This window comes from Equus caballus, chromosome 15 (genome assembly GCF_041296265.1).
Source record: "Equus caballus isolate H_3958 breed thoroughbred chromosome 15, TB-T2T, whole genome shotgun sequence".
Classification (NCBI taxonomy): Eukaryota; Metazoa; Chordata; class Mammalia; order Perissodactyla; family Equidae; genus Equus; species Equus caballus.
The window spans coordinates 97,722,329-97,743,045 of NC_091698.1; the positions used below are offsets into that span (position 1 = coordinate 97,722,329).

General features: G+C 50.7%; 1 protein-coding gene across 11 annotated transcripts in view; it reads right to left on the reverse strand.

Annotated features, from left to right (window-relative positions):
- LPIN1 (lipin 1) overlaps positions 1-16,864 on the reverse strand; it is a 123,726-nt gene extending 106,862 nt beyond the window's left edge. For 3 of the 11 annotated variants that reach the window (XM_070236659.1, XM_070236645.1, XM_070236643.1), the window contains exon 1: positions 12,251-12,394. Coding sequence is in view for 5 of the 11 variants with exons in the window: in XM_005600211.4 (XP_005600268.1) it covers positions 16,624-16,704 (81 nt within the window). In the remaining 6 variants the exon portion in view is untranslated. Of the gene's footprint in view, positions 1-12,250; positions 12,395-16,623 lie in introns of those variants that run through there. The other 8 variants (XM_005600214.4, XM_005600212.4, XM_070236658.1 and 5 more) reach the window with 6 other exon arrangements.
- Between the last annotated feature and the right edge of the window lie 3,853 nt (positions 16,865-20,717).

The window sequence follows — 20,717 nt, forward strand, 5'->3', positions numbered from 1 at the left end:
CAGCTGCTGGGGCCTGGGGCCTCATGCACTGGCAGGAATCTCCCTGGGGCCACCCTGGGCTAATGAATGAATGAAGGCAGAAGTCGGGCCTTGGTTCTGTTTCTCCCTGCTTTGGCCTGAAAGCCCGCAGCCTGCCCAATCCTGAGTGTCATGACTTAGGAACTCAGCCCGCCTCCCAGCATGAGGGACAGAGTGAAGCTCAGTGTTTGCTGATGGCAGACGGCCTCTCTCAATGCAGCACCGATTTTCCCCTCTCTGGTGGATCAATCCAATCGGCAATTGAACACGCTCTCGCTTTGTTTCATTTGTTGCGTGTTACAAGGCCTTCTCTCCACCCCCTTCCCCTGCCGGCTCCTGCCCGTTTCTCTTTCCCTTTCTAGGAGACTCCTCTAAAGATCTGCCTACGTTTGTTTTCTCCAATTCCATTTTTCTGATTCTCTCTTAACTCCACCTCTGTCAGGCTTGCGTGAGTCCACAACCTGGAAGTGCCCAGCTTTGCTTCCATCCTGGCGGGCCTGTGGGTGGGCCAGCAGTGGTCACAGAACGTCACTGTGTTCAGTGCTGACTTAAAAAAATGAACAGAGGGGCCAGCCCCGTGGCATAGTGGTTAAGTTCAGCACGCTCCGCTTCAGTGGGTTCTTGGGTTTGGATCCTGGGCCCAGACCTAAACCACTTGTCAGCCGTGCTGTGGCAGTGACCCACATATAAAGTAGAGGAAGATTGGCCCAGATGTTAGCTCAAGCTAATCTTCCTCAAGCAAGAAAAAAAAAAGAGGAAGATTGGCAGCAGATGTCAGCTCAGGGCAAATCTTCCTCAGCAAAAAAAAAAAACAACAAAAAAGAACAGATACTCAAGTTAACCATGCCTGGTATGTGTTCATCCTGTGCTAGGTGTTGGGCTGGAAAGCAGATGGGGAGTACAAAGAGCCGTGGTCCTGTCCCCCAAGAGCTTGATACATTTGGTGAGACCACACTGCAGCCTCCAGAATGACGTGTAACAAGGATGGAATGTACAAGGAAGTCAGTCCAGGATTCACGGGTGGACACTCAGTGGTCGGAAGTTGAGAGGCCACAGGGGTGGCTGTGGTCAGAGGGGTTGGAGGCCCCTCACGAAGACAGGGAGCTGAGCTCAGCTCTGAAGAGCCAAGGGAAGGAGGACTTCATGGAGAGCGAGGCCTGTTGCAGGGTGCTCCCTCCTGAGTCCTCGCACAAAGCCCGTGTGATGATAACGGAGTGTCTGACCCTGGAATCATCTCAACTTCACTGCAATTCCTTCATCCCTTCACTGAGAGGCTTGTTCTATGCGACTTACGAAGTCTCTTCCGTTTTAAGGACTCTATAATTCTGTGTGCCAAAACGACATTCATTCCATGCTAGGCATTGGGCACGCAAAAATTGTAAAAATCTGTGGCCCCTGCTGCAAAGAATTCACAATCTAATTTCGATGGGAGTTCAACCTTAGTTCCCTTGACAACCTTGGGAAGGAGATACAGCAAAGATTATTGTCATCCCTGTTAAAGATGAGGAAACTGAGGCTCAGAGAGGTGCCAAGGATCAAACACAATCCCAGCCTCGGGGAGGCTCCCATCCTCTCACCCTTTGGTGTGCCGGTGCGTCAGCCAGCGGGGCTCTTGTTAGGAACGCCGATTCTGATCCGGCAGGTCTGGGCTGGGGGCTGAGAGTCTGCATTTCTGCTCAGCTCCCAGGTGATGCTGACGCTACTGCTGGTCTGAGGACCACACTTTGAATAGCACAGGGCTCTAGATTCACACCCACTCGGACTGCTGACCAGATCATTCAGCAGAGTGCCAGGATCACTTTAGATCATTCTAGAATCTCTAGATCAGTGCTTCCCAAACCTGGCTGCACATCAGAGTCACATGGCAACTTGTGAAACAAGCACAAAGCTCAAGGCCTGAAATTTGATTCCATAGGGATGGGATTTAGGATTCTGAAGTCTTTTTTTTTTTAAACGAGTTGTCCAGGTGGTTCTGGTGCACAGCCCTTCGGAAGGTGACTGCCCCCACCTGACCTACCTGAGACCTTGAGGACGAGCGCCCTCTGCCTTTTCTACCTCTCAGACTCTCTTCCTCCACCAGCGCCGTATCCATCTTATCGGTCACAACGACCTCGAACCTGCCTTCTATTTAAGACTGGACCCACGTCTAGAGAAAGCCTCTGGGGTGTGATTTCAAGTGGATAAGGAAGGCTGGCCCCTGACCCAAAATAAGATTTCTTCCCCGCCTTAGCTGCTCTTGATGCCCTCAATTTCTCAGGCTGCAACATAATCCCAAGACCTCAGGGGCAGGGCCAGAAACCTATTTATCTCTGCCTCCTGGGGCTTACCGTGGGGTACAGAGTAGAGACCCAAGAAATGGTGGTGGATTTAAATGAAAACCTTGAGTTAACCATTGCCCTTTCTTCTGACTATTTTTATCAAAGGAAAATGTCTGGAGAAGAGCAACTTAGGTTGCATCCTGAGGTTTTCCTCTGGGACACAAAGTGGGCAAAGCCTGGGCACCGCGTGCTGCAGCGGAAAGGAGAGATGGAAACGAGCCGTGAGCACTCTTTGCTAAGCACTTTACAAACACTGACGACTCGGGATGTAACCCTGTGTGCTTATCAGATTCGCCTGGAGAATTCACCGACATCACGTATTCCCGCAAACCTGCTGAATCAGCCTCCAGGGGCAGAACCCGGGAACTCAGCAAGGCGCCCAAGTGATGCCGGCATTTTGGAAGCACTGCATTCCATGATTTATCCCTCGCAGCAGCCCGTTTTACAGATGAGGCCACTCAAGTGTAGGGTGACTTACCGAAGTCACACAGCCAGGAAATAAATGTCAGAGCCAAAGCAAGGAGGAGAAGCCAAAGGTTCTAGTGGCATTCTCACAGGAAGTAAGAAATATTCCAAATCCTGGGGGCGGGGTAAGAGCCCATGACCCTGCGCCACACAGGCCACACAGTGGGGCAATGTCCCCATTTAGGGCGTTTTCACCGTCTGGACATCACCCTGCACGCCCCCAAGTGAGTCATTCTCGATGTTGGAAAGCCAGGGACATTGACAACCTGTCAGAAACTGGCAGCCACTAGAATTCACAGGGAACAACTCTGGCAAAGAAAACGCTTTTCCTTCTCATTGAATAGTTAGATTGGCAGGTCAGGGGACCATCTCACCCACATGCACACAAGGGTGTGTAATGGTTTCAATGAGCACTTGATAAAGTCTCTCATGATCCCCAAAAGGATGGGTTGGATGCCTTGGATTGGGTAATACTGTAATAAGTAGAAGCAGTTAAACTGACATTCCTGGGGCCGGCCCTGTGGCCAAGTGGTTAAGTTCACGTGCGCCACTTCAGCGGCCCAAGGTTTCTCTGGTTTGGATCCTGGGCGAGGACACACACCGCTCATCAGACCATGTTGAGGTGGCGTCCCACATAGCACAGCTAGAAGGACCTACAACGAGAATATATACCTACGTACTGGGGGCCTTTGGAGAGAAGAAGATAAGAAAGAAAAAGAGAGAAGATCGGGAACAGATGTTAGCTCAGGTGCCAATCTTTAAAGAAAAAAACACCCTGACATTCCTGAGGAATGTGGACATCACCTTGGACGGAGGCCCCAAGAGTCATGCCTCTGGCTCTATTCTTGCTCTTTCCTTCTTAAGCATTTTATCAATGTTGCTTTGGGATAGAATGTGTGTTTGTGACTTATGGTCCAGATGGTGTAGTGAATTTGTACTTCGAATCACCCCCTCCGATCCAAACCCATAATATATAAAAAGACAAGACACAATAACACAGCAAGACTCAAAAACAAGCTCAATGTTTTCATGAACCAAAGACAGATGAGAAATGTAAGGCCACAGGTCTCCGGGGCTCCGCTCCAGAAGCAGAGGGTGCAGTCAGCACCTGTGGAGGCATACGTGCGATGGGGCACAGGAACCAGGCACTGAAGCCTGTTCTGAGAAGGGATCCCACTGCTGGAGAAAGAAACTTGAAAATTTCTGCAGCCCTACAGCTTAGGGCAAAGGCTATAGACGGCAGTGGGAAGACAATGACACAGCCTTTCAAACAGGAATCAGACTGAGCAACTGTCTTGCTCAGTCTGTGTCTCAAATGTCCCCAATGTCACTATACGATAGGGCCTCTGCGGTGCTGTTACAAGGCCTGGCTCTGGAGTGAGCCCCAGGGGCCTGGGAGGCAGCAAGCCTGGGGCGGGTCTCTCAATCACTCAGCCTAAATGTTTGAGAACAAAGGACTGGGGTGGGGGTGGGGGGTAGTAGAGGAGGGAAAAAGCAACGAACAAAAAAAATTCATTCAAAATGAACCTGAAAGCAAAACTTCTTACACTTACGAAGAAATATAATGCTAAGAAAGACAGCAAAATAATAGCAATAATAACAATAAACATTTGGAATATGGATTCACACCAACGTCATTTCATTGAACAGCTTGACAATGACTCTACATAAGTACAATTAGGATGGTTAAAGATACAGATTAAGCAATAACTTCCACTAAAAAGAGAAATTATGAAACAGAAAGATATATAAAAATTAAACAATAGGCAGTAGCTAGGGGAAAGAACCAATTAGAAGTTTTGGAAATGAAAAATATTGTCGTTGAAACCAGAACAAAATATCAATATAGCGGATAATATCTAACAGGAACCAATATAGGAGAGAATTAATGAAGTGGAATATAGTAAGGAAGAATTCAACCAGTGCAGCAAGTCAAAGAGATAAATAAAGAAATAAAAGAGTGCCTAGGAGACATGGAGGATACAGTGTGAGGCTAAAATGTGTGTCTCTTAAGTGTCCCAGAAAAGAGAATTAAGGAAGTCACAGAGGAAAAGCTTTCGAAGAGTTGTCTGAAAATCTTCTAAAATTGATGAAAGACATGAATGATGAGTGAAAGTAGGCTCTGAGCATTGAGAAGGGCAAATAAAAACAAATCTACACACATTGTAGTGAATCAGTAGAACATACAAGGCAAAGGATAAAATTTAAAAGTCTAACAGAAGCCTAATAGTTTTTAAATACTGAGGACAGCAACCGTCAACCTGGAATCTTATACTCACCTAAGCTACCATTCAAGAAAAAGAAAGTGCAAAAGAAAGACAGCTTCAAATCTACAAAAACAAAAGGATTTTATCTCCCATAGACCCTCCCTAAAAGAACTATCAAAGGATGTACACCAGCAAAAAGAAAAGTGAACTCGGAGGGCGGATGCGGGAGACACATCTGGATATAAGTGGTTGGAAATTTTAAAAAGTTTATTAAACTTTTTACAGAAAAATGATAACTAATGTCAAGACAGGAGTAACAAGATGGGGTTTCGTTCAATGGTTGTTAAAGTGAACTAAGGTCTAGGTGATATTTGGCAGGAGTATAGAAATAATAAATAATTTTAAATTGCATTAGACAATAAGTTAAATGGGCATGTTTAAAAATTAAGGAGAACTACTGAAAGAATAGAAATTCAATCTACAGTCATGGAGGAAAAACAGACAATGGGATGGGAAAAATATATTTTTTCGATTATCAATTAAATAGAAATCAGGAATGGAAAGCAAGTAAGTGAGATTTTCAGATGTAACAAAATCATTGCATTGGATAACAGAATTAAAGAACCAAAGGACTTGGACAGTCTAAAACTGGCAAAATGACATTTAAGACAGTTATCCTAAGACTCAAGAAGTCAGTTGTATAACTCCTAGATAGGGAAGCCTTAGCCATCAGCAGTTAACGCTGAACCCTTTGATCTTAAAAAACAGTAAGAGAAATGTGAGATCCAGAAGAAGGAAGACCAGAGGCCATTGTGCACTCCACTGGTCACAGAAAACTTTAAGAAGAACACTGACAACCTAGAGTCTTCCCAAAGAGTATAAGTGGATAGAACAGGAAATGTCGCATGACAAAGAGCTGGTGGAAGGAACTGGGTGTATTAGGCTGGAGAAGCAAAGACTTAGGGTCATGAACACTGTCTCTGTATCTTAGAAGGATGTAGTCACCTAAAAAAATTTATATATATATATATATATACACACATACACATATAAATAACATATATGCATAATTTTAATATACTTAGTATATTATTTTAATATATTTATTATATTAAAATATAACAATTGTATATATTTATTACACAAATATATATATTGACATATTAGACTAATTCTGGGTAGCATCAGCGGGTCCAGCTAGGACCATGCATTGACATTACAAAGGTCCATTTTGTTTCCTAATAAGGTCACACTGCCTGCAGTTAAAGCTGCTCAACCTCCCAGTTCCATTTTCTGAGGCTCTTTTATCACCCAGATCCTGCTGGCTGCTAGGAAACAAGACACACACGGCACAGTTTCTGCCCACAAGAAGTTCACCATCTAGGAAGGAAAACAGACAGTGCAGAACCAATACCAAGACAGCAAGGGAAGCTCTTAGACCGCTGGCTACAAACTACAGTAGGTACCAGAGGGGGGTGGAGGTCATTTGGTCTCCAGGATAGAAGAGAATGTCCACAAAGAAAGTGACCTGGACATTGGGCCTTGAAGGACAAGTAAGAGCTCACTGGACAAAGAGGTGGGGAGGGAACACTGTTTACAAGGGGCAAAGGCCTGAGGGGGCCTTTTGGTGACAACTTGAGAGCTCCATGTCATTAGCATTGTGTTTTCAGCCCTGAGGGGTGATCATCAGTGGAGCTTCTAAGAAAACAGAGATGCCTGAGGCCCAACCGCATAGATTCAAATTCTATATTATTTGGGAACTGTGTAAGTGACTCTGACGTCCAGGACTGAGAACCACGACAAGACTCCCTCCAGGCCAGCTTTGAGCACAAGACTAGATTAGATGACCAGTCAGCAAGGCCCCTTCCAGACTAATATCTGAGGATCCCATATAGCATTGTCTTCTTCCATCCAAAAAGTTTCCAAGGGCGGGACTCCTGGCGGACAGTGTCTCTGCTGCTTGTCCTCACCCCACCCCACCATCCCCCTAAGAAGAGGCATCAAAGACTAAGATAGTTGGAAAAGGACCATCACTCAAGAGAGATGGTCTCTGCTGGAGAATCGAGTCTCTAACTCTAAGCATCAGGACCAAGCAGGGCCCCGCCGGGACAGCTGGCCCCCAGGAGAGTCGGAGTTCATTCCTGCAAACGCTCTCCAAAGAGAAATAGGAAGGCGGCATTTCCAGAGGAGAGAGCAGGTCTGTGGAAGCAGGTGGCCTCTCTGGAACTATGGTTTCACTGCGAGTTGTGAGACCTCAGGCCCAATAAATAATCTCTCTAAGCTGCTCTGTGTGTAAACTGAGGCTAACAGTCCACTCCCATGGTTCTTGGAGGACTGATAAGACAGAAAGGGACAATGCCTCGCAGGGCACCCGGCACACAGCACTCAGTGAACACCAACAACAATACACCTAGATGCTTATCATTTTGAAAGCACCTTAAATTATTCATAAGTTGGGAATAATTCATAGGTTTGCAAAAATACTATCCTCCAAGCGGCTGCTCAGCGTTCAGTGTGGGAGACTTCGTGTTCTTTCTCTTTCCATCTGGTGACCTCTCACCTCACACTGGGCATTTCTAATGGGATACAACCCAGAAACCTGATCCCATCTTGCTTCATCATTAACCGTGAAGTGTCTATCAAACGGCTATTAATAAACTCGGTCTCTGCCTGGGTCAAATCGGGGAGGACAACAGCCAGCCGAGTCCTCTTTTCCTTTATTTTGAACGACTTTGAGGTTCAAATCACCTTGCCCTGGGATAAGGAGAATTCACTCCGGAATTTCAACAGTACTCTGTTATTGTGGGCTGAAAACGTTTTACGTATTGACTCGGTTTTCTTTTGCTCCCCCATCCCCGCTTGCACGGGGCAGAGGGGACAGGACTCCTGCCATAGTGTGCCCTGTCCTGGGTCCCGGTCTGACAGCGCCCCCTAGAGGAGATCTCTGGGCCAGGGCACCAGGGCCCAGTTGACAGGGGTTAGATGCTCCCCAGGAAGGGCTGCCCTTTTACGGGGTAGGAGAGGAGCGAGCAGGGCCTGAAGGAAGCAACAGGGCAGGGAAGCGGTCCTCCCAGCGCGGCCGTACAGAAAGCCTCAGTCCACCAGTCTGAGGTCTATAGACACTGTTACTCCACATTGCTCCAAAAAGCAATCCAGCCTGCGATTGCAACGTGGTGGAGCTGGACTCCTACACAGGTTACCTCCTTCAGGGGTTTCAAACTATCCTGCAGGGAGCCCTGGGGCGATGTGGAGAGGAGGGTGGGCTGGCAAGGAAGTGGTTAATGTGAGACAGGAAAGGGAGTTTGAGAAGGGAGGGCACCACGCTCGCCCACATTGCACCTTCGCAGGTTGCCCCATTTTTACTTCATTTATATGGAGGGCTCTGCAGAGATTTTCGTTGATAGCGAGGGCTCCATGTTGGGGAGTGCAGGGGCTAAAAACCATGATCAGGCCACACCTTGGGCCGCAGCTGGAACACACAGTCGCCCTGTACAGACAGCACCAAAAAAAACCCCTCTGGATGAACAATTTTCAAAAAGGGGGGCCCCACCTCCCGCCCGTCCCAGCTGGCCTCAGTCCCAGAGCCCAGCAGGCTTGGGGAGCGGAGCGCAGGTTGGACTTCCACCCCCAGCAGCCACTGAGCCAGCTCCCTGTGCAGCCCACAAACCACAGAAGCCTGCACAGCAGCGCTGCCACGTCCTCAGTCTACGAAAGCACCCGACCAGGCTTGTCTCAGATGCCGCGTCCCGCATGAATAATCATGAGCTTGGCTGCCTCGGAGTGGGCACCCAGCACTTGCAACTGCACACACAGTCTCATGTGATCCGCAGATGGCTTGGTATGGGGCAGGTGTCACCGCTCCAAAGTTACAGCAGGCCTGCTCAAGGTCCCACCGCAAGCCTAGAACTGAGACCTCCAGACTCTTCAGATTCTGTGTTCCTCTCCTACTGAATATGACTCTCCCTCGAGAGTCTCGTTCTCTTTATCCTGGTTATAGTGAACTCCTCAAAAGTTCAGAAGCAACCCTCCTGTGCTGCCTTGCTGCCCCTGCCATAGGAGATGTCACATCCTCTGCCCTCCTTGAGTCTCTGCTACAGACCTCGGACCAGGAAGGTCAGCAGTTGTGTTCCAGTAATGTCCAGGAACACTCTGCTTTCATGTCAGTCCTGTTTAAATAAAAATACATTAGGTGGGGCCGGCCCAGTGGCACAATGTTTAAGTGCACACATTCTGCTTCAGCAGCCCGGAGTCTGCCAGTTCTGATCCTGGGTGTGGACATGGCACTGCTCATCGAGCCACGCTGTGGCAGACGTCTCACATATAAAGTAGAGGAAGATGGGCATGGATGTTAGCTCAGGGCCAGTCTTCCTCAGCAAAAAGAGGAGGATTGGCAGAAGTTAGCTCAGGGCTGATCTTCCTCAAAATAAATAAATAAATAAATAAAAATTTTTTAAAAGACATTAGGTAATTTTATTCCAAACTTTGCTTATTATTTACTTATGTCTTTATCAAAGCCAAAAAGGATCTCAAGCAGCTTAGAAAGAAAAAAGAAAATCAGGTAATAGAACTGTCTGAAAACAGATCAAAAGCCACGAAACAGAGCAGGATTTAGGCTGCTGGGAGGGAGTGGAGAGAATATTCCTGAAATCTACACTTTGGATCATCCTGCATCTGAGCAGTAAACAAAACCCTGCCCCGGGCGGCCAGGGCCCTCGAGGAAGAGGAGCCACAGGGCTCCGTGTCTGACAGAAAAACCACAACAACTTGTCACCACAGACACACATCCAAGCACCTGAGAGCAGGGGGTTTACGGGGCCTCAGACCCCGTGGGGGAGACAATAACAGAAGGACAGCGTCTGACCCCCTGGAACCTTGGGCACAGGCATCCTCCAGGTCACTCGCATGGGATGGCTGTGCTCTTTCTGGTGGACACATGCTCTGCTCATGGCACCCAGGCTACGGCCATCCACCCCAATCCTGTGCCTTTAAATCAGACCAGCCCTCCCACAAAACACACCAGGCACCCGTCCAGTGGCCAGCATACACCAGCCTCAGGTGTTCCAGAATAACTCCTTTCATCCCAGCCTTCCTCCTTCCCAGAGCCTGTCCATCCTAACGTTTGGCCTTTGTCCCCATTTCACCCTTGGGCCTAACTACAGAGCCATCTCCAGATTGTTCCCAGGTCCACCCACATGGGGTTCCTCCCTCTCCAAGTGCAGCCCACCCCCACCGGGTGGTGCTGAGGATGGTCACATGGTAAGTACTAGGACTGGGGTCAGGGGAGCCCCAGCACATAAATGAAGACCAGACTAGGCCAAAGGCCACCAGCAAATGGTAAAGGCCTGGGTGTGCTCACCTCGCCACCTCGTTCATTCATCTGTCCCTTCCACAGATGCCAAGCACTTGCTGTGTGCCAGGGACCAGTCTCAGAATAATTACAATAAAAGTTAGAGTGTGCCAAGTTCCAAAAGGAAGTTGGTGGTTGAGAATGCAGGCGTCGCTCCCAGCTGGGGCTGCGAGGCAAAGGCCAGGCCTTGAAGGATCAGTGGACCCCCGAGGGGGCAAGCCCTCCCCCAGGTTCTTGTTCATTGAGAGTAAGCCATGAAAGAAGAAATGAGGTTGGATAAGCAGACAGCGAGAAAGCTGAAGGAACGAGAGCGATGAGACAAGGGAAACATCTAGAAAGAGAAACAAGAGCCAGTATAGTTCCAATCCAAATGCAAAGAGGAGTTCAAATTGGTATTTGAATTTACACACATTTCTTGCATGGAAGGTCAGGATATTTTAGTCTTAGCTCTATAGACACGCCTAGAAAACAGCCCTAGTGCTGTCTTGGGGGGTTCGGTCTCCCCATCTGCAAAATGAGGGGTCGCACCAGATCTGGAGTGCTTAAACTCTGTATTTCACGGACTGAAGTTACATTTCTAGCCCAGACCTCTTCTCTGGATTCCAGCCTCAAACATCCACCTGCCTTCTCAACACGCATCTCGATAGTAATTTGTCCAAACTGAGCCACTGCTCCACCCACCCCCATCCCCACCACATCTGGCCAAACCTTTCCAGACAACTCCATCGTCCCAGCTGCTCAGGCTGTGTCCTGATCCCTGTCTTCTCACTCCTCACATCCAATTTATCATGGCACCCTGTCAGCTCTGCCTTCAGAACATTTCCAGAAACTTCTCACCCCTCCACCGCAACCTCCCTGGTCCAAACCACCATCGCCTCCCACTGAGATTATTGCAACGGCCTCCCAATTGGTCCCAGTGCTTTTGCCCTGCCAGCCTGGGGCCCAGGAGACTGGTCCCCCCAATATGCACACTCCAAGGCATGCCTCAAATGCCCCCATGACTTCCCGTCTCACCCAGAGTCAAGGCCAACACCCTTATGATGCTCGGCCAGCCCCACCCCTCCCTCGCTCTGACATGATCACCTCCTGTTCTCTTGGCTCCAGCCACACCGGCCTCTTTGCTGTTCCTCAGACCTGACAAGATGCCTCAACCTCAGGGCCTGGACTCCTACTGAGCCCTCCACTCTCACCCTCACCTCCTTTATGTCTTTGCTCAAATGTCACCTTCTCGGTGAGACCTGCCCTGACCTCTCCATTGAAGGCTGCATCACCTCCCCTCTGTGCTCCCTGTCACCCTCTCCTGCTTTATCTCCATCACCCCCTCTCCATCCGGCCCATGTTTTACTTATTTGTTTGCTTGTTCTAGTCTCCCTCTCTTAGAACGTGAGCTCCCCGGGGGCAGGCATGTTCATCCATTTTATTGGCTGCTCCATCTCCAGTGCCTAGAAGGATGCCTGCCACACAGTAGAAGCCTGGTGAATACTTATTACTAGAATGAATAAATGAGTGAAGACAATAATCGTTTATTATTTTCATTTGGGAAGCATGCGTGGTGATGGATATAGAATTGTCAACTTTTTAGCATTAAGTATCAGGAGGGAAGAGGGGAGGGAGGGAGAAAGGAAAGTGCCATCTCATCATTTTGTAAAAGAAAGATACTCCTGAAAATAGGAAGTACATTCTCTCAGGATAAATAATAATCTTTCCTAAGAAAGTTGAGTGGGTGAACTCACAGCAACACATACACCGCACAGCTCTGTCCTGATCTCTTCTTTCGCTGTGCATCAGTGAAGAAGTTGGTAGTGACACCCACCCATCCCCACTGTCACCCCCAGAACCCTCCAGCTCTGCGACACTATGTTTCTTCCTTGAAAAACACAAAGAGGGCCACTTACCCCCGGCTGGCCCTGGCTCCAGCAGACACACCTGCTTAGGTCAGAATCATTCTTGGCCCTGGCAAAAGGTGAGGTTTCCAGCTCCAGAGGCCAGCTCGGATCCAGGGCCACCACTCAGACAGCGAGAGCTGGTGTGACGCCAGCCTGTGGTTCACAAACTTAACAGTTCACATTAAATTTTTAGTGACTTATACTTTTCCCGCAGATCCTATGACATTTTTCATGCAGCTGCTAAGAGAAAATAATAAATAAGACTCTTTACAAACCTTGCCTCACTTATCCTCACCATAAGCCAGCAAAACAGGTTTACAAGCCCTGATTGCAAAGACAGCGAACACGTGGCTCAGGGAGGCTAAGAGCAGCTTCGTGGGGGTGGGGAGGGAGGCGGCGGCGGCGCAGGCTGGGAGCACCTGGAGGGGTCTGGCCCCATCCTCTCTCCTCTGCAGAGGCCAGGGGGCAGGAGTTAGGGGCAAGGACATGTGCACCTGCCACTCTCCCAACGAAAGGCAGCCCAGACCTCTCTGTTTCTTTCTTCCTTCTCAGCCCCCTGTTGCCATCCCTCAGGGTCAGCAACAAGCCTACCTGCCACTCCCTGAGCTGCCTCACTCCAGTGGCTCCTGCCTCTGTACATGGAGCCCCCATGTCCAGACCTCCTGGATGGAGCACCCCTGGTCCAGCCTGTTCTCTCCCGCTTTCTGCCTCATAATCTGGGCCTCGAAGAATGGGTAGGACTATGATCAGCTGACAAGGAGAAGGATCAGGTGGCCTCTCCAGGCCTCTGGTCAGCGATGACAAAGGAGTCCAGGTTGCAGACAGACGCTCTGGACCAGTGGGGCCCAAATTCCAGACCCCGAATCTACAGGAGCTGGAGGTGGCAGGATGGGTGTGGGGTTCTGATGGTCACCTCCCTGGAGACCAGCGAAGACAATTCGCTCAGCGCCTCTACAGAAAGGCACGGGGCTGGGCAGCACATGGTCATGGTAGGAGAGAACGGAGCCAAGAGAAGGAAGGGGAGGCTAGCCTTTGAGAGGCCTTGAATGCCGAGCTAAAACATCTAGAGGAAAACTACACTCAGAATCCTCTTCCGAATTGGGAGACAGGGGTCCAGATTCACGCATTTCCTCCTTGCAGTTCACTGAGACCAAAGGTCTGAGCGTAAATGACGTGATTTTTCACCATGATATTCGATAGCTGTCGGTAACAGCAGGCTACCTTTTTTCACGTTTAGTACTATTATTAATATTTACCAAGTACTTGTTAGTATCATATTATTAGGTATTGTAAGCCCATTTTACAGATGAGAAACTAAGGCTCCAGAGAAACAAAACTTATAAGAGGTAAAACTGGGGCTGGAGCCCAGGCCCCGGGGCTCCTGTCTCCAAACCTCAGCCCACCCCACTCCCCCTGCTTCGCGCTGGATCCCCATATTTGGCCTGTGACTGCTTGCTTGCTTTCACAGGCCAGGTGCCTAACCAAGATGAGTGTCTAGCTAAAGAGCAATAAAATCCCAAACAGCCTGAGGAAAACACCTGCAGACTCACCCTGAGGGGAACGCCCTGTCCTCTCAGCCCAGCCTCCTCTCAGGCTGAGCCCTGGGCCCAGAAGGCTTCACCCCGTGTGCTTTGTTTATTGAAATCCTACTCTTCCCCAAGGCCTGGCTCCAATGCCAGCTTCTCAGGGACGCCTTCCTGGCCCCACCAGTTGGAATTCCTCCTGCTCTGTGCCCCTGTGAGCTTGGCAGCTGGCCGGGTGCAGGCCTACCCACTCACATTCTGCCCTGGCCTCCTGCGCAGGCACCAGGTCTCACCCAGCTCTCTGAGCCCCACAGGGCTCCGCACACACTCAGGGCCCCCAGTCTCTGGGAATGGTCATGGCCAAGGCTGCAGGTAGATGGTGCCAACTTAACAGGTGCCTCTGAGGGCTCACAGCACTGCCAGATGTCCTTTCGCAGCCCCAGGAAGGAAAGCACCCCAGGAGATGTGAGCCACTTTGACCCTGCCTGGAAGCAGCCAGCCCAGCCCCGGGCTCCGGGCCACAGCGGCTGCAGCCCCTGCCTCTCTGTCCTGCTGGGCCAGCTCTCCCGCAGCCTCCTCCTAAGCTTTCCTGCATCACGGTCAGTCCATCTGGGCTGCCGCCTCAGTTTCCTTTGTGTTCCAGTTCTGCTTTGCTGAAGCCCTCCTCTGGGCCTGGCCTTCCTCTGTCCTCAATGGCTAGTCCTGGACTCAGCTCCCCACAGCAGAAGGAGGCTGCACAGCAGGTGAGACTCTTCCAGACATGGCCACAGGTCTGTCCCAAGCCCGAGTTCCCGAGCTCCTTCAGACCCTGCACCCGGGGGGTGGACACCCTACAGGAGCCAGTGCTGTTGCTCCAGAGTGCAGCAACTCCTCCCCCCCTTCTGCCATGGAGGCCTGCCTCCCCCAGGGAAGAAAGTCACAGCTGCGACACGGCAGGGAATCCAGGCCACACTGGGGCAGCTCAGGGGCCTGGAGGACTTTAGCCTGTGGTTTTAGAATCCAGCACCCAGGCCGGCGTGGAGGTTGGAAGAGTTACGGAATAAAAAGGGACAAGAAGGGGATTTGAAATTCTTTCTGTGGCTTAATTATAACGAGCCTTCAGGGAGATGAAGCACGACCTCTGTTTACAAAGTTCCTAGGCTCCCCAAGTGGCGGGACAGTTGGCGTTTTATTGTCTTATTTATACTTTGCTCTATATTCTATATCTTCTGTAATGAACATGCTGTCATCATCAGGAAAAATAAGTAATCATCAAAAAATACAAGCAGAAAACAGATGTTGTCAGAGCTCCCTGGGGTCATGCATCTGCAGGTGCCCAGGATGATGGAACGAGGGCTGTGCTGGTACCCAGAGACCTGGCCTCCTATCTCCTACCAGCCCCCTGAGCTGCTTCACGCTTCACACCCTCAGCTTCCTCAGCTGTCAAATGGGAATGACAGTGTCTGCCTGGGATGCACAAGAGACTCCTGAGATAATAAGACCCACGTCTTGGGGCTGCGGAGAATATGGGTCACTGTAGTGGACATGCAGGCCTCACGAGAGAGCAGTGCTGCCCACGTGGGGGAGCAGGTGCGCTTCTCAGTCAGCACAAGCCGCTCAGTTTAAGAGACATTCCAGAAATGGCAAGAAGGCACAGCCATCTGAATCCCCAACTAACCACACAACTGGTCTATTTAACCAGAGCGTGGGATTGTTGATCTGTACAGCGCTCCTGGGAGAGGCCCCATTCTGTCCTCAGGCGATGGAGGGAGGATCATTGGTCAGTCCCAGGTCACTCTGCTGCAAGCATCTGTCCACTCAGGAAATACTTGCCCAAAGGGCTGAGCAGCAGATGGTGGCAGAGGCTGCAGCAGAATCCCGGTCCCCTTCTTCCTCTGTGCCCCCACTGCATCTCAGCCCGAGCACCAACAGCAAGCCCCCAGCAGGGCCTCCTGCCCTGAAGGGAAAGGAGCCTGCCTGAGGATGAATGTGACTGAGTGACAGGTGACAGGTGCTGCGGAACCAGCAGCCAGAGGCTCTGTCTGCCTCGTGCGTGCCACACCCCTCACTCTATTTTCTTAGGATGCAGAGAGTCCCAGGCTCTCTCTGCTTCCAACGCTGGGGAACCCTGTGGGGCCAGCCTGGCCTTCTGCCGCTGCAGATCCAGGCAGAGCATACAGGGTGTCCCTGATGCCATTTGGGGCGGGGTTTAACACATGACCCTCACTGCAACTCAAACCATCTCTGAGGAAACAGCGAGGCCCGAATTCTAGCCGAGGCCTCGCCCTCCGCACCCACTTCCACTTCGGGTTATCTGAACACCCTCTACTCCTGCTTTGGGGTTTTAAGTGAAAACAACTACTTTTGAACAAAAGCCCGGGCATCTAGGATAAAATCTAAAAAAAGGCAGGACGGTACAGCCGCTGGCTTTGGAGTTGAGTGGAGCCACAGCACACACATCACAATCCCTGAGACACACTGGTTCAGTGACAGCACTGGGCGAGTCACTTCAACACTCCGGGCCTCTCCTCCGGCCAACATGCAAACATGAAGCCAAAGCGAGTTCCTAGCACGGCACTGGGGCGGGAAGCCCTCAGAAAAACCCCGCGGCCCTGTCTGAGGATCAGAGCAATCACTACCTATTTTCCATCCAAGGCAAAGAAAAATGCCTTGAATTCTTGAACAATTTCTCACACCTCTTCTATAAATGCAGCCTCCTAACAGGAGCCCCTGAGGAGTAGCTGGTTCTAACCCTTATCTGGAGAAATGTGTATGCACGAATGCTAAATGCTCCCCTCTGGGGGCAAAGGATCCCACAGGTCTCATCAGCGCTCCTCCCCTGGGGGTGGCAGTTTGCAGATGGCCACACGCAGCCCTTACCCAAGACCAAGGTGAATCCGGGCGGCTCTTGCCCTGAGGGGGCTCCCAGGTGGAGCCACAGGTGCGGTCCTGCTCCTCCATGGCGGGGCCTAGGGATGCTGGCCTTCCCCACACCCCACACCGGGAGAGCAATGTCCCGCAGTGGCTAATTTCGCCAGCTCAGGAGCTGGGAGGCTGGGCCACGACACTGAGTCCCGGGCAGGCGGTTTCCCTTTACACCCCAGGAGCCCGGCCAAGTCACAAGGCTCAGGAAAAGAGCAGAGTGTTAAATTGCAAATCCTCTCTCACCTGGGGACTGGCTAACAAACAACACAGAGACACTTTCTGCGCCCTGAAAGATGCAGAGACTTCAGCAGAGGCCAGTTTCTACAAACTTGGTGAAAGGGGGATTGGGTGAGGGGGCATGACCCCCATTGGCAGACAGAATTTATGTTCATTCTCTCTTCATCACCTCTCTAAGGTACAATGTGTAAGACTCAGAGACTGACTAACTTCTCTAAGGCCACACAGCTCTAAAGGACAGAATCGGGATTGAAACCCCAGAGATCTGTCTCCAGAGGGGAATTGACGGGAGGAGGTGTTGAGGGAGACACCACCTCCTGTGCTGGGTGAGGGAACCTTGCAAAGGCCGTGCAGACAGTAATCCACTCACTTTCGACTCCACCGCTTGTTCCCACAAAAGCTACAAAGAATCCTTTCTTTCTGTTTCTCAAGTCTCCATTCCTCTGAGATGCCTCGACCCACGTCCGCGAGTCTGGAAAGCTGGGTTCAGTGGGCTTCCCATCCCCCAGTGGGCTGCCATCACCACCTCCGTCACGCTTGGCAGCATCAGCCATCACAACAGCTTGCCAATTCTGGATACTTCCCACATACCAGGAAGCTAAGCATTTAAGCTGTATTCTGGTGTATAATTTGCACAGCAACCCTATAAGGTTACCAACAGAAAATAGGAGCTTAAAGAACTGCCTTTGGGTTACAGAGCGGGAAGAGGCAAAGCAGGGCCGGGTTGACTTCAAAAACAGTGCTCTGCAATCTGATTCTGATTCTGCTGGGGTCTTGGATTCAGGGTGATGAGGCGGGGCTCCAATGAGCCCAGGTTTTAAAGGGACCTGCAGCAGGGTGGGAGAGAGGGAGGGCACACAGCTCCGGCTGTTTGTGGGCGAGGCTGGGAGCAGAGGCAAGAGTGGGTGCAGGGGCTTCAGTCTGGTAGTTTGCAACTTGTCTGCTAAGACCCACCGCCTCTTGACGTCTTTCAACTCCCCCCGGTGGGCTGGGTGAAGGTCCTCTCTGGTTCTCCAACTCCTCCCCAGCCAGGCCTTTTCCAGTTTCACTGTGTTCACTCCTCTTCCTCCTTCCTCCAGAGGAGGCCCTGACCAAGAATCATCTGGAGTCGCGGTGGAGTGAGGTGGAAGAATACAGGAAGGTGCCTGGCGTGTCTGATCTGATGCAATGGGCATTATTACCCTCCTTTTACAGGTTCAGGGCTCAGCGGCTCCCCAGGTACTGCATCTAGCAAGGAGCAGAGGGAAACTCGATCCCAGGCCTCCGAGTTCCCAGGTCACCGCGATCCTAGCCCTGCCTTCCTCACCCTGGAAAAGCTCAGAGAGAGCCAGGGAGGGAGCGCTGCGCACAGCCTCAGAGCCGGGTGCCCCGCCCCGGAATAGCTCCCGTGGTCTGAAGGCCCTGAAACGTGCTTCAGGGCAAGGGGAAATTAACAAGCCCTTAGGACGCTTCCGCTGAGCCGGGTCACCACCATTCTTACTATTTTTAATTCATGCTGCCAAGATATTTTAAGAACCTCCTGACAACAGAGTGATAAGATGGCAGTAATTATACCTGGTCACGGTCAGGATTTAGCCAGAAATCTGATAGAAGCACAGTACTGCACAGGCAGGAGCACCTCCGAACGTGTCATAGTATCGATTAGTAAGGGGCAGTGGGCGTGCAGCCTCCGCGGTTCCCGTAGGAAGGGGCGGGGGGCGTGGTCCTGGGGGCTCCGGGCCCAAGCGTGTTTCCCAGCTCCGCTGGCAGCAGGGGTTGGAGACAGGGCCATCCGGCTGACACGTGTCTTGCTGCTATGTTGGGCCCTGAGAGCCAGTGCTGGTTTGGCTGGTGCGCCCAGGAATGGGGCCGTGAGCGTTGACGGGGCTCCAGACGCTCTGCGTGGTAGTTAAATCTCACAATCTGAGTCACACGGACCCGGGCTCTGGGTCTGACTCTGCCCCTTAGAAGCTGTTCTGACTCAGGCCAACTCACTCAGCTTCTAAGAGCCTTCGTGTCCTTATCTGGGAAACGCGGGGATAAAAATAGAGCCTCTCCCTCATAGGGCTGTGGTGGGGATACTTGAGGCCACGCACCCAGAGTCCTTGACGCCACGCCTGGCATGCATTAGACCCTCAAAAAGCAGCAGCAACTATTAATCCTCAAAATAACTTTGAGTTAGGCATTAAGAGCTCCATTTTACAGACGAGAAATCGAGCCTCTGTTTTATTTTGGACTTCCGTCAGCTGCGCACTCTAACGGTTCCTGCAATAGATCTCCTGAGGACTCTGTCGCTGCCCCAAGGGACTGTGGCCAGCACCAGGGTGAATTTCCCTTGAAACACTTCCCCTGTGTGTCCTGGTGGTGCAGCATCCGCAGGACACCCCTTTGTCCCCGGCTGCCAGGCCCGGAGTCTGGGAGTCACCTGATAGCCCCCAAGAGCTCTGTGATTCTCCCATTTCCCGTCTTCCCCCAGCTCATGCTGACCCCTGCCTGGAATGCCTTCCTCCTCCTGTCTTCTTTTTCAAATTTGCCCGCATTCTAGGCCCAGGCCAAACCTCCTTCCTCCATGGAGCCTTCCGTGATCTCTCCATGGCTTTTCCATCCTTTGACAGGAGGGAAAGGATGAGGTTGGGACAGACATTGCTGAGCTCCCCCATGTGCCCAGTGCTTTTCGCACACACATCATCTCTCTCTCATTCTCAAGGTTAGGGGATATTTCCCAGAAGAGGAAATAGGCTCCGAGGCTCACCTGGCCAGGAAGAGGTGGCGCTCAGAGAGAGTTGTCACTGTCCACTCCCTTTGCTCGCCACTTAGAGGGTGCCAGGGGAGGGCGGGTCCTGGTGAGTTTACATCTCATCGTCTCAGCCACTGGAGGGACCCCTCTGACACGGTCCCGGCCTTAGTCGTCTTCAGCTCCAACAGGACATCGCACAGTGGAGAGGACACAGCATGGGGAAAAAGTCACATCAAGCTTTTTTTTTTTTAATTAATAAAGTTCATTCTTTTACAGCAGTTTAGGTTCACAGAAAAATTTATCTGAAAATACAGAGAGTTCTCATATTCTCTCTGTCCCTCACCTGCACAACATTCCCCACCACCACCTGCCACCAGATTAATACATTTGTTACAACGGATGAACCTACGTTGACGCATCATTATCACCCATAAGCCCATCACTTGCATTAGGATTCGCTCCTGGTGTTGTACATTCTGCTGTTTTGAGAAATGTGTGATGACATGTGTCTACCACTGCAGGACCATACAGAGTAGTTTCACTGCCCTAAAAATCCTCTGTGCGCCACCTAGTCATCTCTCCTTCCCCCCATGTCTTTTAGGGCTTGACAGCTGATTTCCTTTTAGCGCTGAATGACACTCCGTTGTCTGGATGGACCACAGTTGGTTTATCCATTCATCTACTGAAGGACATCTTGGTGGCTTCCAAGTTTTGGCAATTATGAATAAAGCTGCTATAAACATTTGTGTGTAGGTTTTTGTGCGGACATGTTTTTCAACTCCTTTGGATAAATACCAAGGAGTGTGATTGCTGGATCAGACAGGAAGAGTATGTTTAGTTTTGTAAGAAACCAGCAAACTGTCTTCCAACGTGGCTGTACCATTTGCACTCCCACCAGTGATGAATGAGAGTTCCTGTTGCTCCACATCCTCACCAACATTTGTTATTGTCAGCGTTCTGGATTTTGGCCATTCTGATAGGTGTGGAGTGGTATCGCTTGGTTGCATTTCCTTGATGACATATGATATGGAGCATCTTTTCATAGGCTTATTTGCCATCTGTGTCTCTTCTTTGTTGAGGTGTCTGTTCAGGCCTC